The 18,991-nt window shown below is 48.3% G+C and overlaps 2 protein-coding genes across 5 annotated transcripts in view; one reads left to right on the top strand and one right to left on the bottom strand.

Moving 5' to 3' along the window:
* Window positions 1-6,895, top strand: part of EDA (ectodysplasin A) — a 396,783-nt gene extending 389,888 nt beyond the window's left edge. The window contains exons 7-8 of one of the 4 annotated variants that reach the window (XM_005896187.2): window positions 989-1,104; window positions 2,992-6,895. In XM_005896187.2, the coding sequence (XP_005896249.1) occupies window positions 989-1,104; window positions 2,992-3,243 (368 nt within the window). In that variant the 3' untranslated portion in view covers window positions 3,244-6,895. Of the gene's footprint in view, window positions 1-979; window positions 1,111-2,991 lie in introns of all 4 variants that reach the window. The other 3 variants (XM_005896186.3, XM_005896185.2, XM_005896184.2) reach the window with 3 other exon arrangements.
* AWAT2 (acyl-CoA wax alcohol acyltransferase 2) lies at window positions 4,550-18,292 on the bottom strand. Its single transcript, XM_005896191.2, has 9 exons — window positions 18,208-18,292; window positions 10,963-11,073; window positions 10,556-10,626; window positions 10,106-10,310; window positions 9,687-9,861; window positions 8,721-8,920; window positions 8,362-8,507; window positions 5,065-5,202; window positions 4,550-4,729 (listed from the first exon to the last, which is right to left on the bottom strand). Exons 1-9 carry the CDS (start codon window positions 18,290-18,292, stop codon window positions 4,550-4,552), a joined length of 1,311 nt encoding a protein of 436 aa, XP_005896253.2.
* Between the last annotated feature and the right edge of the window lie 699 nt (window positions 18,293-18,991).

Raw genomic sequence — 18,991 nt, 5'->3', positions numbered from 1 at the left:
TATTCTTCCATGCTACTCTCTCCATTTATCCCACCCGCTCCTTCCCCCCTGCACACACACCCCCATGTCCACAAATCTGTTCTCTATGTCTGCATCTCTAAAAATGGATGGTTTTGAAGGGAAAAGGCTCCCAAGCCTGGACTCCCTCCTCTTGGGGTGGGAAGGAACATCCCCTTTGCTACAGAATGGGAAGGCAAGCTCTTCTTCATGCCTCACATGCCTCTCCATTCACAGTGGGGTATTAATGCGAAATGCTTTGCAGCAGCGCCTCCATGCTCTGACACCCTCTCCATCCATTTGGCTGGTTCTAGGGCTGCAGAACCAGGGTGGCAGTTGACCCCTCACTCATAAAGATCCCTCTACCCTACATGGCCTTATTACTGGCTGTTCCTTGTCTGGCTGCCATGAAGTCTGACTTAACCCCGATCCCTTAAGTTCTCTGAGTAGACAGATCCTTGGGCCAAGTGGTTTACTGGGGGCCCATGGAGACTTTCCAGAAAGAAATGAGTGTGGAGGAGCTATAAAAAGGAATCTGTTAAGGACAAGGAGAAATAGGGATTCAGGAGCTATGGCTGGTGAGATGAAATGGAATAATAAGACCTAGCCTGCCCCTCAGTGTCTGGATTTTGCCTATGCAGGTCTCAGAACAACAAAGAAAATAGGGCAGCATGCCCACCCTCTTCTTACCAACCACCCCCAATTCCAGTTGGAAGGTGTTGGTTAAAGATCCTTCCAGACAGAGAAGTCAGAAAAGGAAAGAGAAAGGACATACAGACCCCAGGGGCCTGAAGCAGGCCTGGCTGCCAATTTACAAACAGATCCCTTTCTCTGCTTCCAGATGTTCTTAAAGTTTGGCCTCCTGGGCTCTCCGGGTTATATGGCAATGAGGGTGGGGGTTGTGTACAGTTTGATATTTGTTGTTTCTATTGCCCAGATGATTCTGACATGTACTGAGTGACTGCCGTTCTCTCATACTGAGATCTTTCAGGTGGAGTACTCAATGACTGGTCTCGCATCACCATGAACCCCAAGGTGTTTAAACTACACCCCCGCAGCGGGGAGTTGGAGGTACTGGTGGACGGCACCTACTTCATCTATAGTCAGGTAGAAGTGAGTACGGTCTCAGGCCTAACTCTTCTTATATCCAGAATGCAGATCCTTTGCATGCCACAGAGGGGCACTGTGGAGCCAGCCCAGACCAGCCAATGGCTGAAATCCTGGGGCGGGGGGGTTGGAGGGAAGACCCACTCTGGGAGGGAGTTGAAAGGAAGGAGGAGAGACAGAAGGGGCTGTTTGGGGGTTTTTTCTTAGCCAGATGTGATTGAAAACTGAAAAGAGGCCCCTCCCACACCCTGCCATCCGATCCCCTCCTGCAGGGCCCCAGGCCCTAGCTTCCCCACTGAGCTGTTTGGTTCTACTGCCAAAACCGAACTCTGTCTCAGTATATTCTTTAAAAGTCAGTTCCAGGGTTGCTGAGAACCCCTCCCTCCCCACACCACTGGCTTTATAATGAAGAGTGCTCTTCCGGACTTTATCTCCACCTCAGAAAAATTTCTGTCTTTCCTTCCTCTTTCTTCCATTTGTTTCTCTACCTTCTCTTGCTTCTTTAGTCTTCCTTTTTTTCTGTCCCAGCACTTTTCTCCCTCTGTTTTTGTCCTTGTCCCCGCCCAGGGCCCACTTCCCAGGTCGGCCAGTGCCCATCCATTTCCACCCTGTTGTGTGTCTCCAATAGTGTGGCTCCTCAGAGCTAGAGGTTAATGAGGGTGAATGAGGTGAATGCGGAGGCTTCTGTGGGGTGAGGGGCAAGCAGGCAGATAGACAGAAAGACAACAAAGCCAGCAAGAAGGGTCTCCCAGGAGAGTAGTCAGAGAAGGTGGGTCCTTGAGCATTTGCTGAGCCCACCAAACATCCTGACACAGCTTGGTTCCTGACCCAAAGATTTTTTTTAATTTATTTTTAAAAAATAGAATTTATTTTATTTTTTGGCAGTCCTAACACCTGAATGCACTGCTGCCTCCTAAACAGTCTATGAAGGGAGCAACCTTTCTTAGAGTCATTTAGGGTGACAGATGGGTGTCCCAAAGCCCAGGGGTATGATCCCAGTGTCCTATGGGACATTTGTCCTAAGTGCCATTTGATGTGGGGCGGGGATCAAAGCTTGGGGTGGGGTGTTATGGATAAGGTAGTGATGAAGAGAAAAATTAATCCTCTGGGCCTGCCCTGGGTTAGAATGGGGGGTAGGCTCAGGCCTTGGACCCCACGCAAATTGGGAAAATCCCCTGGATGTCATGCCACTGAACGTAGCTTAGCACTTCTTCTGTTCACCAAGTAAAGTTAGTTTGCCCTTCCACATTCTTTATCTCATTTGTGACGGATCGCTCTCCATCTCTCTGGACCTGTTCTTCTATCAGTAGACGAGAGGACCAAGGGGCACTGGGAGAATTGTTGAGAATTCAGTAGCAGGGAACGGGGGCTACAAGCAGAAAGAACTGAAGAACCCACAAATTGCTCCTGCGCCCTCTTAGGGGAATCAATGACTTCTAAGTTTATCTACAAATAGTTCCTGGGGCTAGAAATCGAAAATTGATTCATAGTCATTTGTGTCTGCAGCACTGATCGAGCTCCTAGTGTGTGAGGAGAACTGTGCTTCACACTAGGGCCAAAGAGAGCAGCCGGCGGGGGTAGGGAGCTAGGGGAGATAAAGGGATGAATGAGGCGTGGCACATTCACCTTGCAGAGTGTCCCCCCGCCATGTGCTATTGAAAGGAAGGTTTCCAGCCCCCTCAGCCCAATGGAGGGGAGGCTGGACAGTGAATAAGCCTGTCGCCCCACCTGTCCTGTTGTCTGACTAGCGTGTCTTCAGGTGGTACTGCTCCCTTCATGAGGCACAGTGGCAACTTGCATGAGTGGGTCCTGTCTACTGGTCACCAGGGAGGGCCCCACCCTCTCCTTCTGCTCGCCCCCAATCCCTTCTTGTTGCCTCTCCCCCAGGTATACTACATCAACTTCACTGACTTCGCCAGCTATGAGGTGGTGGTGGACGAGAAACCCTTCCTGCAGTGCACCCGCAGTATTGAGACAGGCAAAACCAACTACAACACTTGTTACACAGCAGGTGTCTGCCTCCTCAAAGCCCGGCAGAAGATCGCCGTGAAGATGGTGCACGCTGACATCTCTATCAACATGAGCAAGCACACCACCTTCTTCGGGGCCATCAGGCTGGGCGAGGCCCCTGCATCCTAGATCCCTCCAACCTCGTTTTGCCCCTGCCCATGTCCCTACCCCAGGTTAGGGAGCTAAGTCTCCCAGAACCTCTAAGTGCTGCTGTGGAATGAGGTATGTGGGTGTCACAGCCGCAGAGAAAAATTTCCCAGTGCTATTTATTCCCCAGTAATTCCAAGATGACAAGGCCAACTTGACTTTCCAGATTGACCTGGAGTGAACAGGACAGTTGATGAAGCCCCAGGGTTGGCGTGGAGCAGAACCTTCCTCCTTGGCTCCCCATTGACTGCTTCTAGCATGACTACAACCTCAAGGTCCCTGGTGTCATTCTGTTGCACTAAAGTGAGGGGCTTGGGCAGCAGGCGAGAAGTAGCAACAGTACAGCCCAAACTGTGGGGCAAGCCTTTGACCTCGAAGGGTACATGTGGGGTAGGATGGTAACGTTGCAGCCTAAGGAAAGGGGCAAGGAAGGAAATGCAGGTGCTTGTTACAGAAACCAGGGCAGAAGCCTGCCAGATGGTCTTCCCACTCTCGCTGATCCGTGTGCCAGCAGTTGGCAGGGCTTTGGGGAGAGGTTTGCTTTTCCTTGAAGCAGTTGCAGGGCATGGCCATACACCTGCCTGTATAAGAACCTGAGGCCATGCTTGGGGCCACATGTCTTTCACTTTGTTTACACCTGTGCTCCAAGCTCAGAAAACTGCCCGGGTGCCTGCACAATTGTCCCTTTCCCAGCCTGGTGAGAACTCCCATTTTTTTCCCTCGCCAGAGCCTACCTCTGTCTGAGACTGGTGCCTATCCCGGGACCTGTGTTTGTGCGAGTCTGAGATACTCTTTAGATTACCTGGGCACAAAGGAAGTTATCCATGTATTAAGCAGCACAAATATTCATCTAGTCCGAGTTACGTCTGGGGACAAAGAGTTGGACTGGATGACCTCCAAAAGTGCCTTCAAATTCTAGTATCTAGGCAGCTGCCATGCTAGCCTACTAAAATTCCCAAACCCTAGACTGACCCTGGGTATCAGCAAGGCAGAGCTTTTTATCAGACCCAGAAAGGGTAAGAGCTGGGGATAGGACAGGATTTTCTTCAAGTGTATTGCAATCCAAGTGGTCATTAGCATAGACCTTGTCTGAAAGGACAACAACTGATGCCCTACTAATCACATACCACCCCCTTTCTTCTCTCTGGCTCCAGAAAACCACAGCACAGAAGAGTCACCATAGATTCCAGTGCTGCTTCCCTGAATCCAGGCTCAAGAGGAGGCAGTGTCTAGGCAATGGGCAGGCTTGCGCCCTCTAGTCAGGCCCAAAGACCTCTTTCCCCCACCCTCAAGCTTCCCATCGAATCATGATAGGATCATTCAAGGGTCTTATTTCTAACTGTCTGGGCCCAGTCTGGGTGCTGGGTCTGTAGCCCAAAGCTGAGAGAGCCAGTCTTGTAGAATCTGCTACTTTTACTCCTGGAACAAATTTCCTTTTGCAGAGAAAGGGAGTAAGATCCTTCAGCAGCTGAAATCCACCAAGAACAACAGGTACTCATTTCCCTGCTGTGCCTTCGGTTTTTAAGAAACTATGCTGCTTGGCCCTTCAAGAATCAGAGCAAGAGGGAGTGAGCTACTCCCCCATTATGTGGTTGCTAATGATAGTCTTCCCACCCCAGATGAGGCAAGCTTGAGGCATGTTTGACCCCAGATCCTATAAAGTGCCTTAGACAGTCCTCAGTTAGCAGAATCTGATGAGAACCTCTCCTTAAAGTTTGTGTTTTCTCTATCTCCATTGATAATATTACCAACCCTATCATTTAGATGAAGCTCAGAGGTTGAGTGCTTTGAGCAAGATCTCACCCAACTTAAGTCATACCTGGGGCTTTCAACCAGGTCTGACTGTGAAGCTCTTCTGTTCTTCCCCAGCATTGTTTTGAATTTAGAATACAAGAGAGAACCAATCAAAATGGTAATATGGACCCCAAATCCTTGAGGAATCTAGGGAGAAACGCAGAGAGGCTCATTTTCGTTCCTTGATGGTAATGCCTTTTCTCTTGACTGCCAAGGGCTCTGGGACAAAAGAGTCGGCCATTTCTTTGGGAAACTCCCATCAGCCTTAGAGCTTTTGTATTCAGAAGAATCGTCTTGGTAGCATGCCCAAGCAGCAGGCCTCCAGTACCCACAGAACAGATACCCTTTGTGTTCTTTCATCCAATGAAAGAACCAACCAGTGAACCAACCACTGTGCATGGGGCCCCTCCTGTGGACAAGGGCCTCCTCTGGTTACCCTTCAGACAAGTTACAGGAGCCAGTCACTTCCCACAGCTACAGAGTGACTCTTTATCTCTTTCTGCCATACCACAGAGACCTCTGTATTACCAGGATCTCTCAGGGATGCAAAGAAAACCCAAGAGAGGTCTGGATGAGACGAGGGAAGCAAAAGACTTCCTAATTGTGCCACTAAAGGGCATTCTGACACCAACCCTCTTCTCTAGGTATGGAGGGGATTAGAGGGAAAATGGGATTCACACAGGACTCTTATTCATTGTGACCCTTCAAATACAGCTCTGGAGGGAGTGGGGTGATGAGGGAAGCAAGAGGTAGCTGGGGAGCCCTGTTGCTGCAAAGTTATTGAAGTCATTTACTCTTAAGAGAATGTGGAGCTAGATTCACCCCTTGGAATTACACCAACATGGCTTTAGAAAGCTGAGGCTAGCACGGAGGATGGGATGAGGACATTTGTGAGCAAGCAGATGACAGAGGTTTGAAGGAGAATTGCGTAGTGGGGGCTTTGCCAGCTGCTCCGGCTCCAACAGCCAAAGCTGGCACAAAAGGCAGCTGTTGGGGACCCCCTTCATCCATCCTGAGCCAAATCTCTTTTGATGAGCAATAAAGGGCTAGGAACCCTGAAGGTGAACAAAGAGTTTGAGCCATGTGTGAATACGTGTGTTTTATGTAACTTCTGGTGGATGCAAATAGATTCAGAGAAATTAAGAACTCAAGAGGCCCTTAGAAGTAATCTAGCCCAACCTACCTTCTACCCTACCCATGTGGAAAACTGAGGTCCAGAGTGGGAAGGTGACCTTCCTGAGGTGTGGGGGCCCCAACCTCCAGACTCAGCAAGGTGAGGGAGGCACAGTCCGTGTCCCACACAGCCCCCTTCTTTCTGCAACCCACAGACTCAAGTCTGGAAGTGCTTGGCCCCCTTCCGGAGCCTGGTCAGGCAGGGAATGCGTGGCCACAGCCTTTGTCAAAGTGCTTCCTTCCCCAGGGCGCTTCCCCCAGCTTCTGCCTCAGGATGGAAGCCTCTGGACAGGCCCAACTGCAGGGAGTCCTGGCGCTACCTCAGGACTCCCCCCTGCCTGAAGTCTAACCTAGGCCATGTGAGCACAAAAAAGAACTGGATTTTTTCCTTGTAATCCATTTTAGGGCTCTCTCCAAGTGAAGTTGGGATATGTCATTTCTTTAGTCAGAAAGCTTCCAGCTGAGATGGGAGAAGGGCTGCATGGTGAGGGTGGCCTGGAGCAGGCCCGATGCTGCTTTGGGGATCAGCATCCAGTGTGAGATACTGTGTATATAAACTATACATAATGTATATAAACCGGGATGTAAGTTTGTGTAAATTAATGGTTTATTCTTTGCAAATAAAGCTTTTTCCCCTTGTTCTTAAAATCAGCTTGAGCACGTCCTACCTGCTAGGTGCCTTTTGGAGGGGTTGGGGTGGCTTGTGGGATCTTAGTTCCCTGACCAGGACTGAACCTGTGCCCTCAGCAGGTTCCTGAAAGCCTGGAATCCTAACCACTGGACCACCAGGGAATTCCACTACATGCTTCTTTGACACCACACATGAACTTGGAGAAGAACTGAGGCACCCATTTCAGAAGGGGCAGCAGAAGCAAGGTGGTCTGAGTTTCCTGTCAGAACATCCCATATCCTCTCTGTGCCCCAGCCCACATGCACCCATCCCCATCACCTGGGTCTTTTCCTGTAACCACATGTCCAATAGGCTAGGGGTCATGCAAAAACGAACATTTTCCTGAGGTGAAGACACAGCAGGGAGTCACCCTCAGCTTGAGACTCTGACTTCTGTAACATTCTTCAGGCCTGGGCCCAAAACAGCTTGGGTAGATCCAGCCTCCAGTTCCCCATGACGTATCACTCATTTTGCAGATGAGACCAACATTAAAGAGTTAAAGTAGCTCCCCAAGCTCATCCAACTATAAAGGTTACTTAAACTTTCAAACAACTGTTGACAAGATCCTACAGTGTCAACTTTCTTCTTTAAAAATTAGGAATTTCCCTGGCTGTCCAGTGGTTAAGACTCCTCACTTGCAGTGCAGGGGGCACGGGTTTGATCTCTGGTAAGAGAACTAAAATCCCATGGGCTGAGTGGCAAACAAATGAAAAATAAAATAGACAAACTTGAAAAAATAACAATAAAAATAGATTAGAATGTTTTTAATTGGATAAACTTTATTCTAAACATTGAGATGTCATAACATGTAGGGCATTGTTTGCTCAGGGATAAGAAGTGGGCAGAATAATTTGTGGAGCTCTCCAGTATGCAAAGTTCAATCACATTCAGTATTATCCCACCAACCTTTGAAGTAAGCACTGGAGGAACTATTTGTCTCATTTTACAGATGAGGAAACAGAGAAGACTGGTTGTTTCAAGTCATAGGGTTTGAAGGTGGAGAGGCCTGAATTCAAAGCCCACTGGACATCAAGGCCACTGGTCCTGAGAAGCCTTGATGCCAGAAGATAGGGCTGCTTAAGAGCTAAAGGGAAAGAGACAAGAGCAGGGGTCCTAGGGAACAGGCTGGTTGGGGCACAGACAGTATCAGAGGTGGGCTTTTTATTCTCTTCTCAGTTCTGATGCTGAGTGAGTGCATGTGAGGGAGGTTTCAGGACACCTCTCCCCAGGGCCTTCCCTGCCTTTGGGGTCATCTCCTTGTAACCCTAAGGTAAAGTCAGAGAAGAGCTCGAAGGAGAGAAATGAAGGAGGAAGAGGGATGCAGGAAACAGCCAAGCAGGCACCCACACACACAAAGCCGTCACTCCAAGGACTGACCAAGTAAGGAGCAGGAGTCATACAAAAGTCCTGTTGCTACGCCTTCCAACCAGGCTGAGAGGCCGTGGGGGTGTCTGTCAAGTTACCACCAGCTCTTGGGCCTCTGAGAAGCCAAACTTGGTCTTGTGCTGGTCAAACAGTTGGCGCAGGGCATCCACATAGATTGCGTGGTATTTAGCCACCGTCTTCTTGCTTGGGTTCTCAATCTTGGGCAGTGGTAGAGGCTTCCCAACTGCCAGGGGAGATGGAGAAGTTAGAGGGAAAAGCATCAGAGTGGCTCACTCCTCAGAATGGGCCTCCAGCCCAGGTTCTCCCCCATGCTTCCCCCTACCCTACACACATCCTGGCCAGCCTCCCTGCCTCTGAACACGGCCAGAGCCAAGGTCTAGCATTGGAACCAGATCCTGTGTCCTAGACGTGGCTGCCAGCTGAAGGGCCCACTTACCAATGGTGGTAACAGGCTGAGCGTAGGGCAGAAAGCCCAGGGAGTTCTCAGTGAAGCCACGCCCATAGAAAGCACAAGGGTAGATGTGCACCATACTCTGGAACCACTTCTGGAAGCGATTGATGAAGCCCCCTGGGGTGAAAGTGTACTGATTGTAGAGTTCTGTCTCCCCAAAGGAGTAGGCTGGGATTAGAGCCACCCTGAAAAAGAAAAGCATGTTCTCTGATGGTTAGGAATGTAGGCTGACCACCAGTGCTCCCTAGGTCTCCTTGTAAGTTCCTTCAGCCCTTAACCCAGCTAGGCCCAGGTCCAAACTAAGTGGAAGCAATGCATGGTCTACCCAAGGCTGCCTGCGAGCTAAGGGAAGCGAGCCCCACTGTGTGTGTGTTAGTCGCTCTGTCATGTCCAACTCTTTGTGATCCCACAGACTGTACCCACCAGGCTTCTCTGTCCATGGGATTCTCCAGGCAAGAATACCGGAATGGGTGCCATTCCCTTCTCCAGGGGATCACCTTGACCCAGGGATCAAACCTGGGTCTCCCGTATCATAGGCAGATTTCTTACCATCTGAGCCACCAGGGAAGCCCCAGCGAGTCCCAGACCCTCCTGTAAACCCACATTGTCCGAGACACTGGAAGCTAGGAGCCAAGGGCCATTTCTTTTTGGTTTCTTCCCTTTCACCCACATGGAAATTTTGGCTTTCTCTGACATACAGTTGCAGCCAGTCACCTTTTTAGAGAGACTGGTCCAGATGAGATGCTAGTCTGAGGCAGATAAGGTTCCAGGCTGGCCTGCTGGCCTTTCTTCAGAAGCAGAAATGCCTCTAGAACCTGACACAGCCTCTATTCCACAACAGAAGCAACTTTATGCCTCCCTCTTTAAATATCATTTCCTCAAAACCTCTTCCTCCTTCCCTGCTGGGCTTTTGGATCTCCTCTCCCCAGTCTGGACCAGGAGTGTCCTTACCCGTGCTGAAGGGCCATGCGTACGAAGCCAGTGCGGCCCTTCAGGAACAGAGTGGTAGATCCAGGCAGGCTATATTTGCACTCAGCCAGGCCGCCAACCACCACAATCAGCATGTTGCCTGTGCCTCTACGGGTAAGCAGGAAGTCCATGGAGGATTGGCTCACAGAGCAGGCCCCTGGTAGGCAGGAAAAACCAAAAGATCATTGGTGACCTGCTAAACCTCCTAACTTTCCTCCTTACTTCTTCTAAGGTGGGGAGAACCCTCTTTAGGAAAGGGCTCTTTTAGGCAGCTGAGCCTAAGGTAGCTTTTCAGACCAGAGGAGATCACAGAGCCGGCCTTGTTCTCACCTATTTACCCAATACTTCTCTCTCAGGCAGCCATGTATTTCTTCGGCTTTCCATCCCAGGAGCCAACTCACCTGTAGACATGATATATTCTCTGAGGAAAGGCACCCAGAAAAAGGCCCCCAGTGTGAGGACATAAGGAGTGATGCCAGGAAATGTCTTGGAGAAGCCTGACATCTCTGTGGCAAAGTGGCCAAACCATGAATGGGACAAGAGCCCATGAGGGTGGCAGGCGACGATATAGTTGAGGCTGGGGGAGAGATCATGAGTCTTCAGAAGCTGTGGAAGAAAGTGGAGTCAAGAGAGATATAGCCAGGGAAGAGTTCCTCTCTTTCGGCCAGAGACCTAGAAAGGAAAGGGCTGTCATGTCTGGCCGTGCAGATGAGGTAACACAAAACTCTGGGGAGCTTCATTCACATGGGCCTCAATGTGAATTATGCCCCCGCCCCCCGCCCTGCCTCAGCTGCTGCCACAGGGAGTCAGGGCTGGGCCTGGGGCCCAAGTGGGGATCTGGGACTCCTCACCTTGAGTGGGAAGTAGTCACAGTACTGCTTCCACAGGCACCATTTCCTCACGCAGTTAAACCGGCGGCCACCTGAAAAACAAAGCTGATGGAGCTGAGCTTTGTCCACCCTGTTATCTCTGGGTGCCTTCAGCCCTTACCGTGTCCTGCCCCCTTAAGTGACAACCAGGCTGGGAATGAACTTCAGGGCCTGTTTGGGACAGCCCTAGCTCTCTGCTGTACTAGCCACCCCTCCCCAAGCCCACTCCAGTTCCCACCTGGGCCTCACTTGGCACCTTGAAAAGACCCCTTCCCTCACCTCCAGCCCAGACAAGGTCAGGCTGAAGGGCTGCCAGGGAATTGGCAGGAGTATAAGGAGAGAAAGAAAGAGCATGTGGCGAGTGGCAACAGCCCTTCCAGGGCCCTCACCTCTCTCAGGGGTCTTCCAGTCAAAAGCCAGCCAGGTAAGCATGAGCACGGTAACGGGCCAGTACGGCGTGAACACCACCAGGTAGAGGTTGACGGCGATCACGGTGATCACTGGAGGGAGCCCAGGCCAGAGTCAATGAACTGCAAACAGCGCCTCACACTTGCCCTCCCTCTGGGGCTATGTCTACCGCAAGGTCACAAGCACTCTCAGCCAGGCTCACATTACCGTCTTACTTCCTCACCCCAGCACATGCCTGCGTGCCCAGAGCCCCAGCATCTGCCCTAGCCTTGGGAACTTGTTTTGAGTCTAGGAGACAAGGTGTTTTCCTCCCTCGCTGTGCTCCGTGCAGTCAGCCCTCTCCCCCCAGGGCCTGCACCAGCAGCACTCTGGGCTGCAGTCAGTGGCAGGGAGTCAGTGGTGGGTCTCCCTGATTTGGCCACCAGAATTTAGGAGTCCTGGAGAGACAGAGCCAGGAATAGTCTTCCTCCAACTCACATTTTTCTCTCCATATCATCTCTGAGAAGGTGAACAGAATGCCAGAGAAAGAGGATGATAACCTTCAGCCAGGTTGGGAGCATGCAAGTTGGCAAACAAGAAACAAAGGAGACTGTACCAGAATACGGTATGGACCATGCTGAGCTCGAACAAGATAGGAACAATGTAGGTTAGAGTAGTTAGGACAGACTTCATGGAGATGAGTCACAGGGAGCCATGCTCAGGATTCTTACTGGACTCATTTTTTAAAATAACTGTGAATAAGACAGCGAGAGAAAGGGGGTCAAAAGAAAGGTTAGAAAAGACATGAAACACTCATAATTGAACATGGCAGAATGAACACAAGTTTTATCGTGACTCCTTGCTGCAGCCTCATGAAAATTATCACAGGATGTTTTAAAAAAATAGAGATTCTGCAAGGAAAAAGAGAATCAGAGAGATGCCAAAAGTGACTGAACGCTGTCAGCAAAATGTTTGCCTGCTAGACAGTGGGCAGAGGAGGGATTAACTGACTGAGAACAAGAAAGTTGAAATGTGATTACTTGTGAGGGGGAGTGTCTACAAGAGTAAGCCTGTTTGTACTAGAGAATCTAGAAAAGACTCAGAATTTGCAAACACCAGGTGTTAGAAAAAGCAGATGTAACAGGGCTTGATGGAAAATGTATCAAAGAAGTAGTTAAAACCCCAGACCTCTTCTCCTTCACTATACAGCTGGGCCATGGGAGCATTGTTCTCTGAAATAAAATTAACCAAAGAGACTCTAGACTCAGATACTTACACTAGACATAGCTAGGATATTCTATATGCAGCCAAATTATTAATCAAGTATGAAGAGAGACTAAAGACAATTTCAGATATATAGTCAGAGAGTTTGTTTCCCACATCCCTTTCTCAGGAAACTATGGAGGATGTGCTCCACAAAAATGAGGGAGTAAAGCAAGACAGAGGATAGCATGGGATCCAGGTAAAAAGAAATCCAACGAAGGAAGTGAGCAGGGCCAGGAATAGAGTGAGGAGAGCATGGCACCCAGGGCACAAAACTCAAGGAGACATTCACTCTCGGGGTCAGGCAAATACTGACCCAACACTTGCACAGCGCTGAGCATGAACACCTTCTTAGACTGTGCACCCAGGGTGCCTCACGGGTCCTGGAGGTGACAGTGGTGCATGAGACTGGACTGTAACAGGAGGATGCTGGACTCCACCAGCGAGGTCCTCAAGGAAATAAAAAATGCTGGTGGTGAAGGAGAGGAAATGTGTAGATTCCTGACGTGTTTGTGGAGAGTTTGGGGATGAATTCTTGATAACTGATAGATAACTAAGAGATAACTAAAATTTAAAATGAGGCAATTAACCAATCAAAAAATGTTCAGGATATCTAGACATTTCTCCAAAGAAGACATACAGATGGCCAAAAAACACATGAAAAGATGTTTAATATCACTAGTTATTAGAGAAATACAAATCAAAACTACAATGAAGTATCATCTCACACCAGTCAGAATGGCCACCATCAAGAAATCTATGAACAATAAATGCGAGAGGGGATGTGGAGAAAAAGGAACCCTTTTGCACTATTGGTGGGAAAGTAAATTGGTGCAACCACTATGGAGAACCGTGTGGAAGCTCCTTAAAAAACTAAAAGTAGAAGTGCCATATGATCCAGCAATTCTACTCCTGGGCATACATCTGAAGAGACACATGGTCTGAAAGGCTACGTGCACCTCAGTGTTCATTGCAGCACTGTTTACAATGGCCAAGACATGGAAGCAACCTAAATGTCCATTGACAGGGGAATGGAGAGCAACGATGTGGTACATATGTGGAATGGAACGTTACTGAGTCATAAAAAGAATGAAATAATACCATCTGTAACAACATGGAAGGACCTGGAGTTCTCATACTAAGTGAAGTAAGTCACACAAAGACAAATACCATATGACTTCACTCATATGCAGAACCTAAGTTTTAAAAACTGATATAAATGAATTTATTTACAAGGCAGACTCACAGATTTCAAAAACAAACTTGTGGTGATCAAAAGAGAAATATGGATGGGGAGAATGGATAGATTAGGACCTTGGGATTAATATATACACTACTATATATAAAATGGATAACCAACAAGGATCTACTGAATACCACATGGAACTCTACTTAATATTCTGTAGTAGCCTATATGTGCAAATGAATCTGAAAAAGAATGAATATATGTATAACTGAATCACTTTGCTGTACACCTGAAACTAAACATAGTAAATCATCTATACTCCAACAAATTTTTAAATAAAAAATAAAGGTAAAAAAATAAAATGAAGCAATTATGAATTCCAGAGAAAACAAGAAGTTGCACAAGAAAGGAAGTATAATCATAGTGCACTAAATAGCTGGTCTATGGAGAAGATTTACTAGTCATAGTTAGGGGTTTAAATAAAACAACCTAGGTGGTTATGGGGGAAAAGGCATATATTGAGCTGAAATCTAATGTTCCATATTAGGAAGTCAGTGATACTATCTAAAATTGTTACATTGGAAAATAGTAATATTTAGACATTTTAAATAGTAAAGTTTAGACATATGAAGGTAAATACCTGAAAAAAAGAGCTAACAAAGTTGAGAATAGCTGCCTCTAGGGAACATATCTAAGCGTGGAGCAAAGGCCAGCACTTTCAGGTTTTGATATACTCCTTACAAAACTAGGGCTTCCCTGGTGGCTCAGAGGTTAAAGCATCTGCCTGCAAATGCAGGAGACCTGGGTTCGTCAGGAAGATCCCCCTGGAGAAGGAAATGGCAACCCACTCCAGTATTCTTGCCTGGAGAACCCCATGAACAGAGGAGCCTGGTGGGCTACAGTCCACGGGGTCGCAAAGAGTCGGACACGACTGAGTGACTTCACTTTACAAAACTACTTGACTTTCTCAAGAAATAAAGAGAGACATGGGTATAGTCCAGAAGAGATTTGTTTCTTTTAGGCTTTGCTTGAACCCAGACAGTGTTGGGGATATCTTGGGAGGCAGTGCAGCTTCAGGTGGTGACACGCATGAGAATGACCACAAACAAGACTTTGAGCTTCACACTGGCAAAGTGGGGATAGCAACACCAGCTCCGCCTTATCTTCCTCACAGACTTCGTGTGATGGTCTTGTCTCAAGGTCATCAGGGTCCAAACGGATATGATTCCATTGCAGATTCATAGGGTGAAGAGCTGGGAAAGCTTTGACGGACAAGCACTGGAACCATCACCTCCTGGGAGCCCAGGCCCAACACTCTTCTGTCCCAGGCTCACTCTCCATATAGCCCAAAGTCAGGCTCTAATTAAGAGCCCTCGAGGAAGCTTCTCTCTGTCCTCACCCTGCTTTCACCCACTCTCCTCCTTCTCTGTTCCGCCTGCTCCACTAGCTCACACTGATCCCTGAACCCTCAGTCTCGCCTCCTCCCTTTCTCTCTCCCACATCTGATCATCAAGTCCTATGAACTCTACTCCAATTTCTTGAATGCCTCTTCTCCCCTTCACAATTATGACTGGTCTGGGCCAAATCACCACAATCTCTGACCTGAATTAGAGTGACAGTCTCTTCCTATAATCAGTTTGGTACCCAAAGCTGTAATGATCTCTCAAAACCACCAATCTGATGCCATTGCCCTGTGCCCAACCCAGTCATGGCTCCCATGGCCTTCAGGAAAAAGTCCAAACACTTCCATGATTGACAAACCCTGCACAATCTGTCCCCTGCCTCTTTTGCCGGTCTCCTCTGTCTTCCCTCTCCCACTCTTTCATCCTTTCATTCAATATTTATTGAGCATCAGTTCTGCTGCTCTTAGCCCCTCATCCCACTTAACCACTGGCAGCTTCTTGAATGCTTTACACTCTCCCCTCATCTCAGCTATTGCTCACTCTCTGCCCTGAGCATTCTTGCTTCTTCATCTATCTCTTACATGTCTTCTAAGAGTCAACTCAAATTTAATAGAAAAATGGACAAAAGTCATGAATGAGCTGTTAACAGAGAAAGAAATGCTAATTGCTAATAAATACATAAGAATACTTGGTAATTATCAAAGTTGAAAGTAAGGCTCATTGTTGTTTACACCTGTCACTCTGGTGGTGGCAGAAAGGAGTGTGCATGAGGCCTGATCCCTTTCCTGCTCACTCAGTGGTCATCTCTGAAGCCACATTTTTCAGCATCACAGTTTTGAGGTACCTCCAACAGCCTGGACATTTGCATCCACAGAGAGCAGAGACTCCCACCAACCTGTGTTGGGTGTTTAACATAAATAAGAAATAATCATTTGTTGAGTTAAGCCACTGAGATTTCCACATTAGTTGGTTACCATAGCATACATGGGCCAGTCCAATTATTCCACTCTCACATGTCCATTTTACAAATGAAGAAAACAAGACTCAGAGAAGATCAATAAACTGCTCAAGGAGCACAGATAGTAAGGAGTAGAGCTGTGATTCAAAAACAGGCAGTCTGACTCAGAGACTATGTTTTTCACATCCCTGGTTTTTTGCATCCTGGCTATATGTGTGTGTGTACAGGCATGGTAGTGGTGGTGGTTTAATCACTAAGTCGTGTCTGACTTGCAAGCCCATGGACCGTAGCCTACCAGGCTCCTTTGTTCATGGGATTTCCCAGGCAAGAACACTGGAGTGGGTTGCCATTTCCTTCTCCAGGGGATTTTCCCGACCCAGGGATCGAACCCAAGTCTCCTGCATTGCAGGCAGTCTCCTGCTTTTCAGGTGGATTCTTTACAGACTGAGCCACCAGGAAAGCCCTGCATGTGGTGAAATATATATATATATATATATATATATATTCACACACACATATGTATATCCATAATTTCTGGCTGTGTGCTTAGTCACTGTAGCCCAGTAGGCTCCTCTGTTCATGGGGATTCTCCAGGCAAGAATACTGGAGTGGGTTGCCATGCCCTCCTCCAAGGAATATCCCCAACCCAGGGCTTGAATCCAGGTCTCCCGCATTACAGGTGAATTCTTTAGAAACTGAACCACCAGGGAAGCCCCAATTTCTGGCTATAGACACACAAACTGTTAACAGTGGTTACCTCTAAGGAGTAACATCCTAGACTAGAGTGAGAAAGGGGAGCTACCAGCCTAGAGGTTCCATCCCCTAGCCTGGCCTGGGCTGTCCATACTGGTCATACTTCTTCCCCTAATATAGTGTAGCTCCTAGGCCATGGGAACACGGTGGCAGTGAGGGGAGGGGGTGCTAATGAGGCAAATCTGTGGAGATAGGACAAGAACTCAAGAAATGGGACTCAGCCCTTCCTGAGGAAAGGGCCCCAAGGACTGGGTCACATGGAAGGAGATTGAGAAGCCCAGCTGGGGCCCTGGTCCTCAATAAGAGGTCATTTGCAGCGGACTTTTCTCCCCTTTCAGTCAGAAATTTGTACATACACTGAAGGCCTAGCTTCCTCCTTCCTCTCTGGCCTAACATATACACTACAGCCACGTCCATATCTAGCCTCCCAATCAGCAGTAAATAAGGAGATGCAGGTGGTAGGGACAGGAATTCATAGGCCAAAATCAGGCCCTTCTGGACTCAGGCACAGGCAAGCTCCTCTATTTTCTAGCTGTCCGATCTTGGATGGACCATTTAGATGGCATGTACCTCAGCCTCTGTATCTGTACAATGGAGATGATAGCCACGTTAGGTGGTTAGAACAGTGCCTGGTATGGGGGTAAAAAGCGCAACAGATGTTAGCTAATACTATATTAGTTAAGCTATCAATATGTGTGTGTGTAGCTATTAGTGTGTATTATTATGCATGATAATAACTTCTGCCTTATAAGGCTGGCAGGAGGCTAAAATGAAACCATAAGTTTCATTTTATGAAAATGCCTGGCACTAAGTAAGTAGCTGGTACATATGACTTTCTTTCTCCTGGCCTCTTCTAGCTCTGATTGCCCATCATTCCTAGGTTAACACTGCTTTTCTTCTCTTAGCATTCAGGGGTCCTGGTACTCACCCCAGGCAGGCCTCTGAGCCCCCCAGTCCCTGTTCTTTAGCCCACTCTCCCTATTGACCAGCAAGCCCCAAGCTCCCAAGGTCCACCTGCATTCTTCCTTCTCAGATATCTTCCAAGTAGGGGCATTTAGTTCATCCCCTTGCTTCCAGCCAATACTCACCTAAACCACTTAAAAATGAGAGTTTTGTTCCAGGCCCCTTCCCATAGGGACGGTCTGCATCAGCACCTAAAGCACCATAGCCAGCAACTAAGTAACTTTCACAAAGGATTTGTAGGGTGGGTAGAGTGAAAAATAGATGGGTAAATGGATGAATTCTTTCAGACGAGATTTTCAGAGCTCCCTCTGCCACCAAGACAACTGTCTTGCACCGATGGTCCGCTCAGGTCCCTGAGGTCACAGCTATGCCCATTTCCTTGGCAGGCCTCAGTGGAACTGCTCCCCATCTTTCCCAAACATGCCTTCTAGGACCCACTGATGACCCAGGAGGGCTCACCACACACAACAGCCACAAGTGTGGCTCACACACATGTGCACACACATTCCTGCACAAGTGTGCACCCAGACCCACATGCACACTCGCAGATTCCACAAGGACTGTGTCCAAGCATGTCAAGATGGAGGCTGGGGTGGCCAACTGTCCTTATTCACCTGAAACAACCCTGGTTTCAGCATCCAAAGTCCTGCTAAAACCTATAACCTCTCAGTCCCAGGCAAACCAGGACATCTGGTCACCCTGCCAAAGGCTGAAGACTCACCGATAACAAAGGCACTAAGGGCCCACTGGAAAATAGCAAAGACCTCCAGGGAGATCTTGAGGTCCTTCTTGGAAGGCAAAACCATTATGCCCAGGGTCCCTGTGACTCCAGGTAAGTGCTGTTCAGCTGTCCAGCCCCGATTGCTCAGGGACCAGTGGTGTTTCCTCTCTTTGTGCTTTATTTTTCAGTCCCTGCCTAGTCTCCACCCCTACCCCCAGGACAGGACCAAGAGACAACATGCTGCCTCAGCTTGTCCAGTTCCTTCCAGCCATCTACCCACCTGTACTTTTACCCACTTGGGCAAGGGCCGGGCTGAGATTGTGACACCCTCTTGCACACCTGTGTAGAGAAGTGTAGATGGAGCTCAGGTGTGGGATGTGAGTGGAGGTGGGGGTGGGGCTGCTGAGAGGCCTCCAGGGCCAGTGTGGATAGGTGAGAGCGGTCAGGGAAGAATGCAAGGCACACGCGGCACCTGTAGCCTGCATTTCTGTTTGTGAGGCCCAGAGGTTTATGGTCTCTCAGTGACAATGTGATTGTGGGGGAGGAGGTCACAGGTCACAGCTAGAAATATCTTTGGCCTTTTGTTCAGTCCAAGAGCATTCATTACTCCCCATGAACAGACATCAGATGTGTATCTCTGGGCTGAATAAATTTTCTATTAAATGAATAAACAAATGTGAGTACATATATCACATTGTTTTGTGTTCATGAAATTCTAGAACAGGCAAAGCTGATCTATGGTGAAAAAATTAGTGGCTGCTTCTGCTAGGAGATTGACCAGGGA

The sequence above is a fragment of the Bos mutus genome, chromosome X (assembly GCF_027580195.1).
Source record: "Bos mutus isolate GX-2022 chromosome X, NWIPB_WYAK_1.1, whole genome shotgun sequence".
In the NCBI taxonomy this organism is placed as follows: Eukaryota; Metazoa; Chordata; class Mammalia; order Artiodactyla; family Bovidae; genus Bos; species Bos mutus.
This window is presented reverse-complemented; position numbering and strand designations above follow the sequence as displayed.

Bases quoted from the DNA above. Each gene is read 5' to 3' on its own strand.
- AWAT2 (XM_005896191.2), bottom strand. From the start codon at position 18,292: ATGGTTTTGCCTTCCAAGAAGGACCTCAAGATCTCCCTGGAGGTCTTT. The intron at 8,921-9,686 runs GTAAGGACACTC...TTTCTTTTTCAG, and splicing joins CGCATGGCCCTTCAGCACGG to GGTGGCTCTAATCCCAGCCT. The intron at 5,203-8,361 runs GTAACTTGACAG...GTTTCTCCCTAG, and splicing joins CAGAGGCCCAAGAGCTGGTG to ATTCCTCAAGGATTTGGGGT.